The sequence below is a fragment of the Lampetra fluviatilis genome, chromosome 1 (genome assembly GCF_964198595.1).
Source record: "Lampetra fluviatilis chromosome 1, kcLamFluv1.1, whole genome shotgun sequence".
Taxonomy (NCBI): domain Eukaryota; kingdom Metazoa; phylum Chordata; class Hyperoartia; order Petromyzontiformes; family Petromyzontidae; genus Lampetra; species Lampetra fluviatilis.
This window is the reverse complement of record NC_136275.1, coordinates 29,390,617-29,406,781: the sequence shown is the minus strand read 5'-3', so window position 1 is coordinate 29,406,781 and position 16,165 is coordinate 29,390,617. Positions and strand designations below refer to the sequence as shown.

At 50.3% G+C, this 16,165-nt stretch overlaps 1 protein-coding gene across 1 annotated transcript in view; it reads left to right on the top strand.

Moving 5' to 3' along the window:
- C1H8orf33 (chromosome 1 C8orf33 homolog) overlaps window positions 1-15,849 on the top strand; it is a 28,402-nt gene extending 12,553 nt beyond the window's left edge. The window contains exons 3-4 of the mRNA XM_078860333.1: window positions 1,666-1,812; window positions 14,878-15,849. Of these exons, the coding sequence (XP_078716459.1) occupies window positions 1,666-1,812; window positions 14,878-15,197 (467 nt within the window). The 3' untranslated portion in view covers window positions 15,198-15,849. The remainder of the gene's footprint in view (window positions 1-1,665; window positions 1,813-14,877) is intronic.
- The last annotated feature ends 316 nt before the right edge of the window (window positions 15,850-16,165 follow it).

Genomic DNA, 16,165 nt, shown 5'->3' with positions numbered 1-16,165 from the left:
CAGGCGCTCCTTAAAGTCGTGTTATTATTTGTTTCTCATGATAGATTTATTTTCCACATTTGTTCACAAACAGCAAGAACTGTTGGTGGTGCGTCTTTAATAAAATTAGAAAAACGAATAAACTTAAATCCGATGTCCGTTCATCAGTGGCAACATCGGTGCCGCTCGGTAGGTGGGATAGTGACTCGGGAGTAAAACTTTCAGTTGTAACAAAATAGATCAGCGGACAATTTTCCCTCTTCCCAAATCTGGCTGCCCACGTGAAACTAAAGGTATTTTTACACGTTTCATCAGTCGCACGACCTTCTGCGAGTTCATAATTTCAGCCGGATTGGATCGGTTTCAACTAAACTAAAGCTAAAAATAGTTTCAGTTTAGTTTTTCAACGCTCCGGTCTCATCGGCAGAGTCGCATCTTGCTGCAACCAACCAATGTCGTTGAACTGTCCGATGTTGAGAGGTAAGGGGCTATAAACAGTTAGGTAAGGGTCCTAGTTCGGTCTAGACTAATGTGATACAGGCGGTCTTCGGTTTACGACGGTCCTATTTACGGGCGAACCACATTCACGGCGTTTGTATAATGCCACCATGGATTGATGTACGATGCGTGGAACTCGATTTACGACGTGGGGGACTCGATTTAGGAACTTGGATAAGATTTACTATGAGGGGGACTCTATTTACGACGCGTCGTTCCGACACGGCTCCGAAAGCGTTCGAACAGAACCGTCGGTCCAGTTTTTCCAACGCCACTTGGATGTTTACCGATGGCATGAACCCCGTTATTAAACACGGCCGATACAAGGAAAAGAAACACATTGGCAAGTGCCGTTTCTACTGTTTCGACTGTTTATCGGCATATCGGGGTTCCGATTCATGACGATCCGATTTGCCACCACGGGCTTTACAGGAATGTATGAAAAAATAAGAATAGGTTTTAACCTTTCTGGCAATAAAACAGGTGTTAAGGTGTTCAAACACCAAATATAAACATTTAGCAAGGAATCAAGTTCGCATCAAGTTCGCATTAACCACACGTACTTGTGGTGAACATGTGAACAAACATGCTCGGATAATTTACAGGAATGCTTTGTTACGCTGTAAAAGCAGGGGTTGAGCCGCCTGTACATAACGCAAAAATAAATTATCATCAGTATCTGTCTGTTCCCTCTGTCATTACCGGAGAGACGAAAGACAAAGATCCCCCGTGTAGCCTTAACAGACTGTTGGGCAAGTGCTGTTAGTGAGCACCGATGAAGGCCGGCACGGTACACGAGGGGGTGGGTGGCCAGCGCCACGCCCGACCACCTTTGTCTCCCCAGTGGCGATGTTTACGCACCGCACCAGGTACTCATTTGAGGCTGAGTCGACCTAGGGGGAGGTCCAGGACCGGTTCAGATAATCGTCACCGGTGTGGGCCACGAGCGGGAAGCGAACTCGGGTCCCCGGCTTCATAGTGCTGGGCGCTAACCGCTACGCTACCGCTCCCCACAGGGACGGACACACGCACGTGAAGGAGGCGGTATTATCCGCTGCTTATCTAACCGCGTTGCTGGCTGAGGATGCGTCCATGACGGCGCTGCCGATCATTTGGGGGAAATCACGGCCGGGAAGTTGCACCGTTTTCATTTCACTTCCACCCCCTCCCCCCTCTTTGTTTGCATAGCGGAGGAGGCGGCGCGAGCGCTGCGCGTGCTGAGCAGCTCGAAGGCACCGACGGTGAAGAAGCGGCAGGTCATGCAGGCCGTGTTCGGTGACTACCGCAAGAAGATGGCAAGCGACAGGGCCAGGCACATCCGGAGCATGGAGACCGGTGAGGGGAGCACACAGCCTCCGTCGTCCTCTCTTGCGACATTCTCGAGAACGAAGATGATTTGTTGCTGATGTTAAACCATTTTATTTGGTCTTCTTCTCCTTATTCTCTTTTTTTCTTCTTTTTTCTTCCGTACGACAGCTGATGTAGATGCTGCCCCTACTCATTTCAAATGACATTGGGGAATCTTTGACGCCCACTGTGAAGCAGACAGCGCGTAGTGTTTCATGGTTAAAACGCATCAAGTTGGCACAGTGGGGAGCATAGCTGGTGCATCTGCCAGTCATCTCAGTCAGTCAACCCATGGCACCTGGGTCTGTCCCGTGACTTCTTGCCGGCAGCGAGCCTTCGACACTTCACGTGGCCTCAAAGTGCACCTGGCCTGGCACAGGTGCCGTGGCGATGTCACCGCTGCTGAGTGGCGAATGGCGGGTATTGGCCGTGTGCGGTCTTTTCTGCCGACAACCACGGGACACACAGGCAATCCAGGACCCCCCGTGGCGCCTCATGTGGCCCCCCAGAAAACACATCTCCATTTTTATACGCTCGATAATTTAAATACGGTAATTGCGTTCGTAAACCTCTCGCCTGGCGATCCATCTTAAAATTTACATTCTTGCTTATTAAAATCTCTTTCAGTAACTATGGTCATGTTGGCTGAACAACTCATCTTAAAATGAAATTTATGAAATAATTAAAAGTTTAAGGGACTGCGTTGGCGGTGTTACACGAGGGGGTGATTAACGCCACCTTTTCAGGAGGAAAATACAAAATGGGCTAAAGTTTCAGCGAGGGAGCACTTCTTACTTTGAAGCAGTGGTTGGGGTGCGATATCCCCTTACTGAGAACCGAAGGGATGGAGGCCGCTTTGAAGGAGGGCCGTTGGGCAATTTCGGGAAGGCAGCGGCTGTGGGGATCTGGTGGAGGGTGGAGGAAGCTGGTGAGTGCGGTGGCGTCGACGGCTTTGGTGACTTCAGCTCAGTTTTGAGCCAAACCTGAGCGCACACTGTCTAGACTGAGGCAGTTACTGAGCCTTTCCACCACTACCTGTGGATACAGATTAGTAAACACAGACGGCGAATATTGATTCGACGTCAACCGAAGCTATTTTTGTCCAGGAGAGTCAAACAAAGACAACGGAGGCTTTACGGTGACGCGCTGTGTTAACGCTCACGTCTTCATCCTAGATGTACACACAACGTTACTTTACACTCCTAAAAATACTGCACTCAACACGAGTGTACAGCAGTAGACTTATGATGCTGGATGCAATTACCAGCGAAACGTCGTACTCAAATTGTAAATGTTGTGGCTTCAACACACCGGTGGGCTAAAGCAGTGAACTATTTGTCTTTTGTCAACGTGACACATTTTTACTGATTGGCCGTGTCGGGTGGTGGAGGGTTACGACACATTTATAAATAACGCGATCTAAACCCAAAAACGTTGATTATGAATAACATTGGTCGCGAAAGCCTACGTGTTAAATTAAACACAAATGACACGGGGTACAATAATATACAGTACACGATAAAACACCAAAATTCCGTACGTAAATAATATACTGTCCTCTACAGTACGGTTACATTCATTTATGCGCGACACACAAAGCGGTTCCGTGTCCAGTGTAGCAGTGGGTGGAGGTGAAGGCTGAGAGGCGACGGATAACGAGACAGGATGGACGACGACGCTGTCAGCGACGTGAGCGTGTGGGGGTTGAGGTGACACTATTCGGGTCGCGGTGTTCATAATCAAGCGACGACGGATTTGCGAAACGACGTCAATGGGGGAGACACCAATCGGGCTATCACTGTAGACAAGTTTCCTATGTTCATAAGTACCTTTTTTAATGCTGCCCAGTAGCGTTACACTAAATATGGATGAAATAATAAAAAAAGGATGTTTTAGTATGACGCAGACATAACTAAATACTGTGTCGCGTGGCGTGATGCGATTCAGGGTAAGTGAAACGGTGATGTTAAATGCACTGGTGCAAAGGGGAAGTTATTTGGAGTAATTCCCATAGATGAAGTACATGTTTTATAATTAATTCTACCAAAAAAAAATCTGCTGAATAATTACACCAATGACGATGAGTAGGAGATGGAAAATATATGTTCTTTTAAAGGCAATCTACGTGGAGTTTCTTGATCTCCCAAACAGCTGATGTCCAGAGGGCAGCATTTGCATGCCCATATTGGCAACATTTATATGGGCATATTGGCTTTATATCTATCTATCCGTAAACATTACATTTGTAGTGGGTTCAATTGAGGCGCACGCTCAACTTGAAGGCAACACTTTATTAACGCATAACAACCAACGTGAATGTTATACACAGGGTGGTGACTACCGTTCCTGATCTCACTAACACTCGGGGAGGGCATACTACATAACGTGACCAGGGCAGGTTAGCGGGCTGCCTGGTCACGGATGAAGGTCGGAGCCTGGAGGAGCGTTGGTGGCGACTTCATCCCAGCTCTCTGTTCACACCCCACTTATAACTGCCGTGGCGTGGCCAGCTCCGCCCCAGGCCACGCCCCCCTACTCGATCCTTCGGGAAGGTACGGCTCCCAACCACGTGACCCCCAAGCTCCCCCCTGGGGCCCCGAGCCCCCCTTTGTCCTGTCACGTGTCCTGTTGGGTTCACGCAGAGTGTCACGGCCTGATATGACCTCCGTAACACCCGCCTACAGCACCCATACCGAGCCAACACAGTCGTGACGTCATATGTCCCTACGCTCGTACAGTCCTGACACAGTAGTGACATCGTATGTCACTACACATTTAAAAGCGGTAGGTGTCCGTTCATCTTCAAGCGGAGAGTCGGAGCCCTTGAACCTTGCCGACTTTGCAGTGTTCAATCAGTTCTGGGATCGCCGAGTGGGATATGAAAGGGCTGTGAAAGAATATTGTCTGCTTTCAAGCCTGTAGCCAGGCTGTCATCTTTTCTTGAATTGCCTCCTTATGCTGCTTTGGCATGAATAGACACTAATGAAATTTAAACCAAATCGTTTGCACTTTTTTGGGTGGGCTCATTTAACATAACCACTTTCTAGTTATTCATGAACCCGTGATAAATAAAATATCAGTGCTTTATCAAGTACTGTTAAGACGAATGATGCACTTAATGAAAAAAAGTAATATACATCAGGACTCTGTATAAAGGGTGCTTAACATTTTTTTTAAACACTTTTATTGGATTTGAAGCTTTCGTGACTGCAGGAAGCCATACCCTCTGGTTCTTTCGGTAAAGTCACGTAGATAGAAAAAAATATCAAATGAAAGAAAACACGACGTTTCGGTCGCAACACAAGCGTCCGTCTTCAGGTGAGAAAAACGATTTGCTGTTGTGGCTATAATGGATAGTACACTAACATGATAACAAATGTCTCCACTTGTTCACCATAATTGTCAACACATGCCTGGAATCTTCTCCAGGTGCTCTGCAGAGCCTGGAGGCACATTCCTTGTGATATTGTTGAAAATTCTCAGAAGTGTTAACATTTTTTTTGAAGCACCCTGTATACGCACTCTGGGGCAATGCATTTTAGAGAGACAGGGCAATATAAGACTCAGGTGTTGCCGATTCCCCACGCATTTGTATGCGTGCCTGGTATCATTTCATATTTCTTCAGTTTGATGGTGTAACCTGGAGAGAACCTTTTGACTGGGGGTCCAAACGAGATGGTCGGATCGAGAGCGCCTCGCCTCTTATCAGCCACGCAACGAGAGACAATTTTGTGCTTTGATCGTTGTCACCGGGTTCACGGCACGCGGCTTTAAAGCAGCTATTTCCACCGCTCAAGCCATGTCCTCTTTATTCCGTCTCTTCTTCAACTTACGCTTCGCCATCGCATCATTATCTAACAAGACTGTTGGACTCGTTAGCTATGTTTAAAGTCCGTCTTGAAAAACTCACCTCTTTGAATTGGCGTTTTACCCCCTCAGTTCTGACCGTGCACCCTACAGGTTCCGTTTAGTTTCTGCTTTCCATACATGGGCTATATTGGGATCTAAGAATGAAATGCGCCTTAAGAGTTTAGTGTATTATTATTATATCAGTCTCTCTTTTAAATATTTGGGTTTCTCCGTATCCATGTTATTTTTCTGAATGTTATTTCTATTTGCCTCCCAGCCTTATTCTAATTATGTTATAAATATACTAATATTGTATACATTCAGATTCTGAATTGCCAATGTGATTTGTAACTTTGATCTTTACCCATGTATTATAGTTCAATTTTAAGGTGCAATTTTACTGTTTGTTGTTGTAACGTTTTTACTCCGTGCCTCGACTGGACATCTGTGAAAAAAGAGCTTCAAAGCTCATTGTATTCCTCCTCTAAAAATAAATATCTGATTCTATATCTTTGTCACGTGGCGAGATCAAAATACCTTTTTCCATTTGGAACTTTCATTGTTTGTCCACCGCTCTGGGTCAAAGGGTGACCCCAAAAGATTACGTTACTAAACGGGCAGAGCGATCATTTTGTCTCAAATGCACTGGGAGCAAACCTTGCTATGCCACGCAAGGTGTGTCCATTGACACGTTAGTAAAACCCAAATCATGTTTGTTGAACTCCTTTCGCACAGTACGTGGCCAACCGTGCTAATCGAAAATGCTAATTATATTAGCGACACTATGAGATCTCTTTTACCAGTGGCAAAATATAGTAGTAGTTTTTTACCCTTTTAAACTGGTACAAAACTGACACCTTTATTCAAGGCATCATGTTTGCAATAACCACAACACAACACAACTTGTGTGTTGGTTATTGCAAACACAACACAACTTGTGTGGTGGTTATTGCAAACATGATGCCTTGAATAAAGGTGTCAGTTTTGTACCAGTTTAAAAGGGTAAAAACCTACTACTATATTTTGCCACTGGTAAAAGAGATCTCATAGTGTAAATGCTTACCCCGAGCTCTCAATACTCTGATATTGCACTGTGTTTGAGTTGTACGCCTTCTGGTGTCATCTGGTCCAACACCAATGGGGACTAGGCTCTAAAGAAAGCCGTCTCGGGTGTGGACCAATCAACTTCAAGGACAGTGCATATTATTATCATTATCAGAGTTGCTTCTTTTTGTTTGCTTTTTTGACTACTTGTGTTGTGGTTATTGCAAACATGATGCCTTGAATAAAGGTGTCAGTTTTGTACCAGTTTAAAAGGGTAAAAACCTACTACTATATTACCTACGTTAAGTGCAAAAAACAAATCCGATGGATTTCAGTGCACCCATTGGTGACTGGGCTGAGACCATGAACTCACTATGTTACTATGTTGGATTATCCAGTTGAACCCTTTTCCCGATCTGAGACATCTGCAAGTCGCAGGGTGTGGTGGTGTCCAGTTCGCCGCTGGACCTCGGAACGCGAAAGCGGCTCGGTGTTAATTTTATTTAGAGCTGCGTAGTAGCGCCGCTGTTTATAAAGACGTTGTTACTCATCGCGGAGAACCATAGCGACACGACCGCCACACTCTACAATAGCCAGCGCCAAAACTGTGCCGCACGCCCCTCCCAAGTGGGTTTTTGCTTGCGATTCCTTTTGGAATCGATTCCGTTCTGACGGCGTAGACGTACGTCATCGTAACGGAATCGGAAGAAAAAAACAGATTACGTACACGTACGCACGTGCACGTACGTCATCGGAACGGGAGAGGGTTAATCGGAGGTGGCTCCCCGTACTCGGCTCCCCCCCCATCTCTGTGGCGATGGCTCCGTGCTCCGAAGGGGCAGCGGTCCCCTGAAGCACACAGCCACCACTCTCCATCTCGCTCATTAAATTTCTCACCACGTTTTTTTTGGTTTGTGATTCTCTTGCCACCTGTGATGTTTTTGTTTTCATCCCTCCTGTATTTTTTTTCTTATTTTACGTTGGTCTCTGGTTTTATCCTTCCCCTTTTATCTGCCTCGTCTGCTTCTGTGTCTGCTATTATTGTCTTTCCGATACGACTTTATACATAAAAGTTCCGAATTCATTTTTTTTAAAGCAAACAAGACAACCATGGCAGCTTCGTTTATTTTTAAGCATTCCAATTCAGTAAGCTATTTCATCAGCTAAGTTATTTTCATATCACTCTTTATTTTTGTTGATACAATACAGTCTAAATTACGTAGAAAAGAGTACCTGCAATTCAGTATTGTCCAAATTTCAAGTCACCTTTTAAGAACGTTGCTTTATAAACTTTGCCCGAGTTCCTCCCTCAGGTAGACACCGCTGTGACGGGGTCTGTGTCCGCCTGTACTACTTCAGGTAGACACCGCTGTGACGGGGTCTGTGTCCGCCTGTACTACCTCAGGTAGACACCGCTGTGACGGGGTCTGTGTCCGCCTGTACTACCTCAGGTAGACACCGCTGTGATGGGGTCTGTGTCCGCCTGTACTATCTCAGGTAGACACCGCTGTGACGGGGTCTGTGTCCGCCTGTACTACCTCAGGTAGACACCGCTGTGATGGGGTCTGTGTCCGCCTGTACTACTTCAGGTAGACACCGCTGTGACGGGGTCTGTGTCCGCCTGTACTACCTCAGGTAGACACCGCTGTGATGGGGTCTGTGTCCGCCTGTATTACTTCAGGTAGACACCGCTGTGACGGGGTCTGTGTCCGCCTGTAGTACCTCAGGTAGACACCGCTGTGACGGGGTCTCTGTCCGCCTGTACTACCTCAGGTAGACACCGCTGTGACGGGGTCTGTGTCCGCCTGTACTACTTCAGGTAGACACCGTTGTGACGGGGTCTGTGACCGCCTGTACTACCTCAGGTAGACACCGCTGTGACGGGGTCTGTGTCCGCCTGTACTACCTCAGGTAGACACCGCTGTGATGGGGTCTGTGTCCGCCTGTACTACTTCAGGTAGACACCGCTGTGACTGGGTCTGTGTCCGCCTGTACTACCTCAGGTAGACACCGCTGTGATGGGGTCTGTGTCCGCCTGTATTACTTCAGGTAGACACCGCTGTGACGGGGTCTGTGTCCGCCTGTAGTACCTCAGGTAGACACCGCTGTGATGGGGTCTGTGTCCGCCTGTACTACCTCAGGTAGACACCGCTGTGACTGGGTCTGTGTCCGCCTGTACTACCTCAGGTAGACACCGCTGTGACGGGGTCTGTGTCCGCCTGTACTACTTCAGGTAGACACCGCTGTGACGGGGTCTGTGTCCGCCTGTACTACCTCAGGTAGACACCGCTGTGACGGGGTCTGTGTCCGCCTGTACTACCTCAGGTAGACACCGCTGTGATGGGGTCTGTGTCCGCCTGTACTACCTCAGGTAGACACCGCTGTGATGAGGTCTGTATCCGCCTGTACTACCTCAGGTAGACACCGCTGTGATGGGGTCTGTGTCCGCCTGTACTACTTCAGGTAGACACCGCTGTGACGGGGTCTGTGTCCGCCTGTACTACCACAGGTAGACACCGCTGTGACGGGGTCTGTGTCCGCCTGTACTACCTCAGGTAGACACCGCTGTGACGGGGTCTGTGTCCGCCTGTACTACCTCAGGTAGACACCGCTGTGACGGGGGTCTGTGTCCGCCTGTACTACCTCAGGTAGACACCGCTGTGATGGGGTCTGTGTCCGCCTGTACTACCTCAGGTAGACACCGCTGTGACGGGGTCTGTGTCCGCCTGTACTACCTCAGATAGACACCGCTGTGATGGGGTCTGTGTCTGCCTGTACTACTTCAGGTAGACACCGCTGTGACGGGGTCTGTGTCCGCCTGTACTACCTCAGGTAGACACCGTTGTGACGGGGTCTGTGTCCGCCTGTACTACCTCAGGTAGACACCGCTGTGACGGGGTCTGTGTCCGCCTGTACCACCTCAGGTAGACACCGCTGTGACGGGGTCTGTGTCCGCCTGTACTACCTCAGGTAGACACCGCTGTGATGGGGTCTGTGTCCGCCTGTACTACCTCAGATAGACACCGCTGTGATGGGGTCTGTGTCCGCCTGTACTACTTCAGGTAGACACCGCTGTGACGGGGTCTGTGTCCGCCTGTACTACTTCAGGTAGACACCGCTGTGACGGGGTCTGTGTCCGCCTGTACTACTTCAGGTAGACACCGCTGTGACGGGGTCTGTGTCCGCCTGTACTACCTCAGGTAGACACCGTTGTGACGGGGTCTGTGTCCGCCTGTACTACCTCAGGTAGACACCGCTGTGATGGGGTCTGTGTCCGCCTGTACTACTTCAGGTAGACACCGCTGTGACGGGGTCTGTGTCCGCCTGTAGTACCTCAGGTAGACACCGCTGTGACGGGGTCTGTGTCCGCCTGTACTACCTCAGGTAGACACCGCTGTGACGGGGTCTGTGTCCGCCTGTACTACCTCAGGTAGACAACGCTGTGATGGGGTCTGTGTCCGCCTGTACTACTTCAGGTAGACACCGCTGTGACGGGGTCTGTGTCCGCCTGTAGTACCTCAGGTAGAGTTCGCTGTGACGGGGTCTGTGTCCGCCTGTACTACTTCAGGTAGACACCGCTGTGACGGGGTCTGTGTCCGCCTAGTACCTCAGGTAGACACCGCTGTGACGGGGTCTGTGTCCGCCTGTACTACCTCAGGTAGACACCGCTGTGATGGGGTCTGTGTCCGCCTGTACTACCTCAGGTAGACACCGCTGTGACGGGGTCTGTGTCCGCCTGTAGTACCTCAGGTAGACACCGCTGTGACGGGGTCTGTGTCCGCCTGTAGTACCTCAGGTAGACACCGCTGTGACGGGGTCTGTGTCCGCCTGTACTACCTCAGGTAGACACCGCTGTGACGGGGTCTGTGTCCGCCTGTACTACCTCAGGTAGACAACGCTGTGATGGGGTCTGTGTCCGCCTGTACTACTTCAGGTAGACACCGCTGTGACGGGGTCTGTGTCCGCCTGTAGTACCTCAGGTAGACACCGCTGTGACGGGGTCTGTGTCCGCCTGTACTCCCTCAGGTAGACACCGCTGTGATGGGGTCTGTGTCCGCCACACGCGCTCGCTTGCGTGCATGATGAAGTGCTGCATAATTTATGTTAATGCTTTACCGTACATGTGGAAATATACAACGGTTCTTGGGATTCTTGGGTTCAGTTTAAGTATTTTCAACGTATCTTATGCTAATTAGTTGTCTTGAACGTGTGAATGGAAATGAAAGTAATTTCTATCTAAAATTAAGTAGGCACGCTATTTGTTGTATCAATAATAATATGTTTTGCCTTAGGAGTAATGAAATAAACAAAGAACATAACATTTTCAGTCTTTGTATTGAATGTATTTTGACAGGCTGTCATATCTTGTGGGGGGGGGGGGGTTTAAAATTGCATTGGTAGATCCGAGTGAATGAGCGATTCATTGGATAACTCGGTGTGCGGCCACTGCCGTTCACTCGTCTTGTGTAGCCCAATCACGTTGCCAGGCACTGCAGTCTCCTCTCCACTCGTAGTTAATATTCACGAGAGCGGCACCACCCATTCACTGCACGCCTAAGGAGTGGGCGGCAAATTGCCGCCCGTGCGCTCATTCGTATCAATGCGCGCGTGATGACACGCTCCTTAATACGTTAATGTGTTAATAAAGATGCTTGGGATGGTAGAAATAATAATTAGACTGATAATAACGTACGCTTATAAAGCGCCTTTCACCCGGAGATCACAAGACACTGTACAAAGGGAAAATGTCAAAACTGGGTGGTTTTTAACTTTTGCCGACAAAACTGGATCCCAAATGTCAAAACTGGGTGCACCCTGGGTGGCCAAAAACTTGAGTTTTGGACACTCAGGGTGCACCCAGTTTTGACATTTGTCAAATACACTTGATAATTGTATACTAGCACAGTGTGCCAGCACCCCATTCATCCAAACACTTGGTATTTGTATACTGGCACACTGTGCCAGCACCCCATTCATCTAAACACGTGGTATTAGTATGCTGGCACAGTGTGCCAGCACCATATAACTACACACACTTGATATTTGTGCGCTGGCACAGTGTGCCAGCACCCCAACGACCAACATTTCAAGCTACGGCTCGGACTCGGAAGTGAGCTCGGGGCGGGCTTGCGACCAGGCGGGCGCACTGCCACCTTGCTCACATTCGAATGGCAACCCTCCACCCCAAGAAGACTTTTACCACGCGCCGCGAGGCCATCCACGGCATCCAAGACTTTGCTTTGCAACAAGGCAAGCGCGCGGTCCTTGACCTCAAGCGAAGCGGCGGACGGCACGTTGCCATCGTCTGCTCTAGTTCAACACCTTGTTCCTTCAAGGTGAAGCTGACGAAGCTCACGGGGGAACGACGCGGCTTCCGCGTCTCGGCGCTGTGCACGGATCACCACGGCTGCACGGGCACTACCAAGATCACGCAGCGCCAAGTGGAGGCGAACACGACAGCCCGTTCGGCCTTTCGCGCCAACCCCCGTACCTCCGCACCGACTGTCATTGCCCAGGTCGCCGACGTCGCTCGCGTCATTGTCCCGACCCGGATGATGTACCGCGCCAAGGACACGTGCATCGCGGCGAACGAGAGTGCGGCCCATGCAGGCTTCGAGTTCATCAACTCGCTGGTGGAGACGTTCGGCAAGCTCAACGCGACGACCTGCAGTGTGCGAGAAGACGCGGGCATCTTCTGGGGTGCGTTCATCTGCAACCCGATCGCACGCTCGTTGCAGCCAAGTCTTCAACGCGTCGTCGGCATCGACGGGTCGCACATGAAGGCGCGCGCCTACAATGGAACCATGCTCGTCCTCGTTGGGCGCGATGGCAACAACCGCAACGTCCTTCTCGCCTTGGCGCTGGTGCCGTCCGAGACGGCAGCGGCCTGCGACTGGTTTCTCAACTGCTGCACGACCAACGACATCGAGCTCGACGGCACGCCGGTCTTCTGCGATCGTGGCACGGGCATCCTAGCCTCCGACTGGAAGGACCTCATGCTCATCCACTGCACGCCGCATTTGATCTGCAACGGCGTGGACAACATCGGCTCCGCGTTCACGCCCGACCTCCAAGGCATCATCTACGATGCCCAAGGGTGCGCCTCCGAGGCCGCGTTCCGCAGCTCCTTGGGCTGCTTGGGCGTAGCTCTGCCTGCGGCGGCCACGTACTACAACAAGATCGACCCCCACACGTGGGCGCTCTACCCGCACCTGCACACGACGCCATTGTACGGCTGGCGCACGACGAACTTTGTGGAGTCCACGAACAGCGAGGCCCTGCCGGCTCGCGAGATGGACCCCTTCCACTTCCTCATGCACCACATGGAAGACATGATGACGACGGCCTTTGCCCACCGCAGCGACGCCGAGAAGTGGGCCGCTCAAGGGCGTGTCATTACGCCGTACGCTCAAGGACTCATCGACGCTCAGCAGGCGTTGGCCCCGAGGTACAAGGTCTACGAGAGTACCTCGACGCGTGCATACGTCAAGGATCCAGACGCCTACGCCTCTGCCAAGCGCCGAGTCGATCTCAGCTCTCGGTCGTGCACGTGCGGGTACATGAAGCAGATGGGCTTGCCGTGTCGGCACTACATTCGTGCCCTCATGGCGTTTGGGCGGATGCCCGAGCTCTACGACGCATGTGCGGTGTGTTACCAAGTCTCTGCCATCAACACGACATGGACCTCGGTTGCCGGTATCGAGCTGCCCATTGTCGAGGAGCTGCAACGCGACAACACCATGATGCCACCTCCTCGCCAGAAGAAGGCTGGCCGCCCGAAGAAGCGTCGGATTCGCAACCGTGGCGAAGGTGGCCCATTGGGCCTCACGCGGTGCTCCTTCTGTCGCGCCAAGGGCCACAACAAGCGCTCTTGCCCGTCGAAGTAGTTATATATATGTAACAAACATGTTTTGTTCTAAGTGTGCAGCACCATACTTCTCGACGCAAACACTATCTACCGTTGTTCTACTGTAGTAGGTGTAGCATGCAAGCTGGCACACTGTACCAGTATACAAATGGCAAGTTCGTGTATGTTCGCGAGCTGAAAGTGTTACTGTAGTTGCAAGCTGGCACACTGTGCCAGTATACATATGGCAAGTAAGTGTTACTGTAGTAGCGAGCTGGCACACTGTGCCAGTATGCAAACGGGAAGTTTGTGGTGCAAGGTATGGAAATGAGCCACGAGAAACATCATTTGGAACGCTCTAAATCTGTGGCGACATATGGATGAATAACGCAAGGACCTAAACGTGTACAAAATGATACATTAAATCGTACACCTTCTTCACCCAGTTTTGACATTTGTCCACATTGAACATCACCCAGTTTTGTCATATCAAAAAGCACCACCCTGTTTTGCCTGTCGTTTTCCAAGACCACCCAGTTTTGACATTTGGGATCCAGTTTTGTCGGCAAAAGTTAAAAACCACCCAGTTTTGACATTTTCCCCTGTACACAACTCACGCGCGTGTGCTCAGGGCTCGCGCCAATGAAATCCTACCTCAATTAGAATGGTTTAAGAAAGAGGAAAAGCCCTTGAAATGAAGTCGCGTCTCAAGGCGCTATTTGAATAAAGAGATTGGGGGGGGTGAGGGGTTTGGGAGTCAGCGGAGTGGAAGTGAATACCACAGCGGTGGCATCCCCCCTGTAACGTCTCGACCGTTTGCGGTTGACCGCGAGATTCCTGCGCACGCTGTAACTGTACTGCTCACGGTGATGCTGCTGCGGCTACTGCCGCCGCGCAAGAACTACGCGCGGCGCCGCCTTGTCCCCGTCTCATCCCCCCAAGCGGCCCTCGTGGCTCCCCGATCACCATGCGGTGATGTTCCCAGCCTCCGGTGAGGAGGCAGCGAGGTTCGTCTGCACGCGATTTTTCTCCCTGTGCTATACAATACTCTACACCGGTGTTCTCCATTGCAAGGCCACCGTGGGGCCACTGGCGGCCCCGCCAGTGGCCCCACCATCATTAAGAGGGGATCTACTACATTTTATGCTCGTAAAAAAAACTATCTTGACTGCAGGAATTAAACACGAGGCATTATTTGGACTTCTAAAATGGAAAAAATATCGTTTAGTTTTTTTTTATAGTCTCCTGAAAACAATGGAATTGTTCCCCTTTTTGTAATGTATACATTTTTTAAAAAGTATTTATTTTTGCAGCCATGAAGACCATGAAGCTGGTGCCGGTGCCGGCGAAGCCTAAGAGCGTGTTCTACAAGGCTTGCGTCAGCAAGGAGTGCCGCAACAGGCTCCACTCGGCCGGAGAGAACGCGTCCGCAGGCAACGCGCCGGCCTCCACGGGGGCCACGGCGGAGGCTAGCGCCACTCCTGCGGAGGTCCTCTCCGACGCTTGGCCCGCGAGCATCGGGGCGCCGTCCGCCAGCACCGCCGCTGCCGTAGCCACGACTGCACGCCCAAACGGTTTCCGCTGCGCCGCACAAGAGTTTAAATTCAACTTTTTTGATGCGTCGGAGAGCTGATCTTTGACGGTGAGTGTCAAGGAGGGTCGAGACAGGTCACCTCTTCATTACGCTCTCCCCTTCTCTTTCGTCTGCCAGATCCCGCAATTGGGCACCAACAGGCACATCTGCTCTCCAAATGGTTTTACAGGCTTCCCCCCTGGCAGGCTGTGGCTTCTTTGCCTTCATTGCTGGCCTCTTGGTGTGAGACTGCAAATTGTCTGTTTCCATAACAACCTGCCCTCCCTATAATTTGAACTGAATTACGCTCACAGCGAGCTCTGCTGACACATTCTCTCCTGAACTTTCAACTCCCTCACTCTGCCGCGAACCTCTTAGAATCCCCGGCACGCTCAAAGGGGCCACATTATTTTTTCCAGTTGCTTTTATCTCATCCAGTGTTCTTGCTTGTATTGTAACACAGCCATCACTTTAGGCTGTACTCATGCCGCAATATCCCCGTCAATTAAATCGGAATACTTTGTAAAACGACTGCAGTGGTGTGGATACATGCATGTATGTTGAACTTCTTTTTCACCGTACGTCGCCAACCGTAATAATCGGAGGTGTGAGGGAAGAACAACAAACTTTGTGTCTCTGTGAGTCTATTTGTTTCTATGGGTCTCTGTGCGAGTCTATAAATAAATCAAACGTGTCCCATTTTCAAGGGAGATAAGCTACCTCGCCACTTGTGTACATTTATTCAAATGTCCGTGGACGAACAAGGGGGGTGCAAATTAATTGGGTGAATTTTGCATATTTCAAACCCCGAGAGACTCGGAGATGTTTTCTTTTGCCAACGATGCAGTTTGCGAGCTGGGGCCTTGGCTGGGTCGTCGTTGTTGTTGTGGTTGGTGGTGGGGATTACCGAAAACAAGGTGTGTGACATTTGCAAGGACACCGGCTCCTCTTGCAGGCGTTAGCGTGAAAGGTGTCACGGGTAGGGTGTATTTAGTTAGTCACGTGTATAACGTCGTGGATAGATGTTA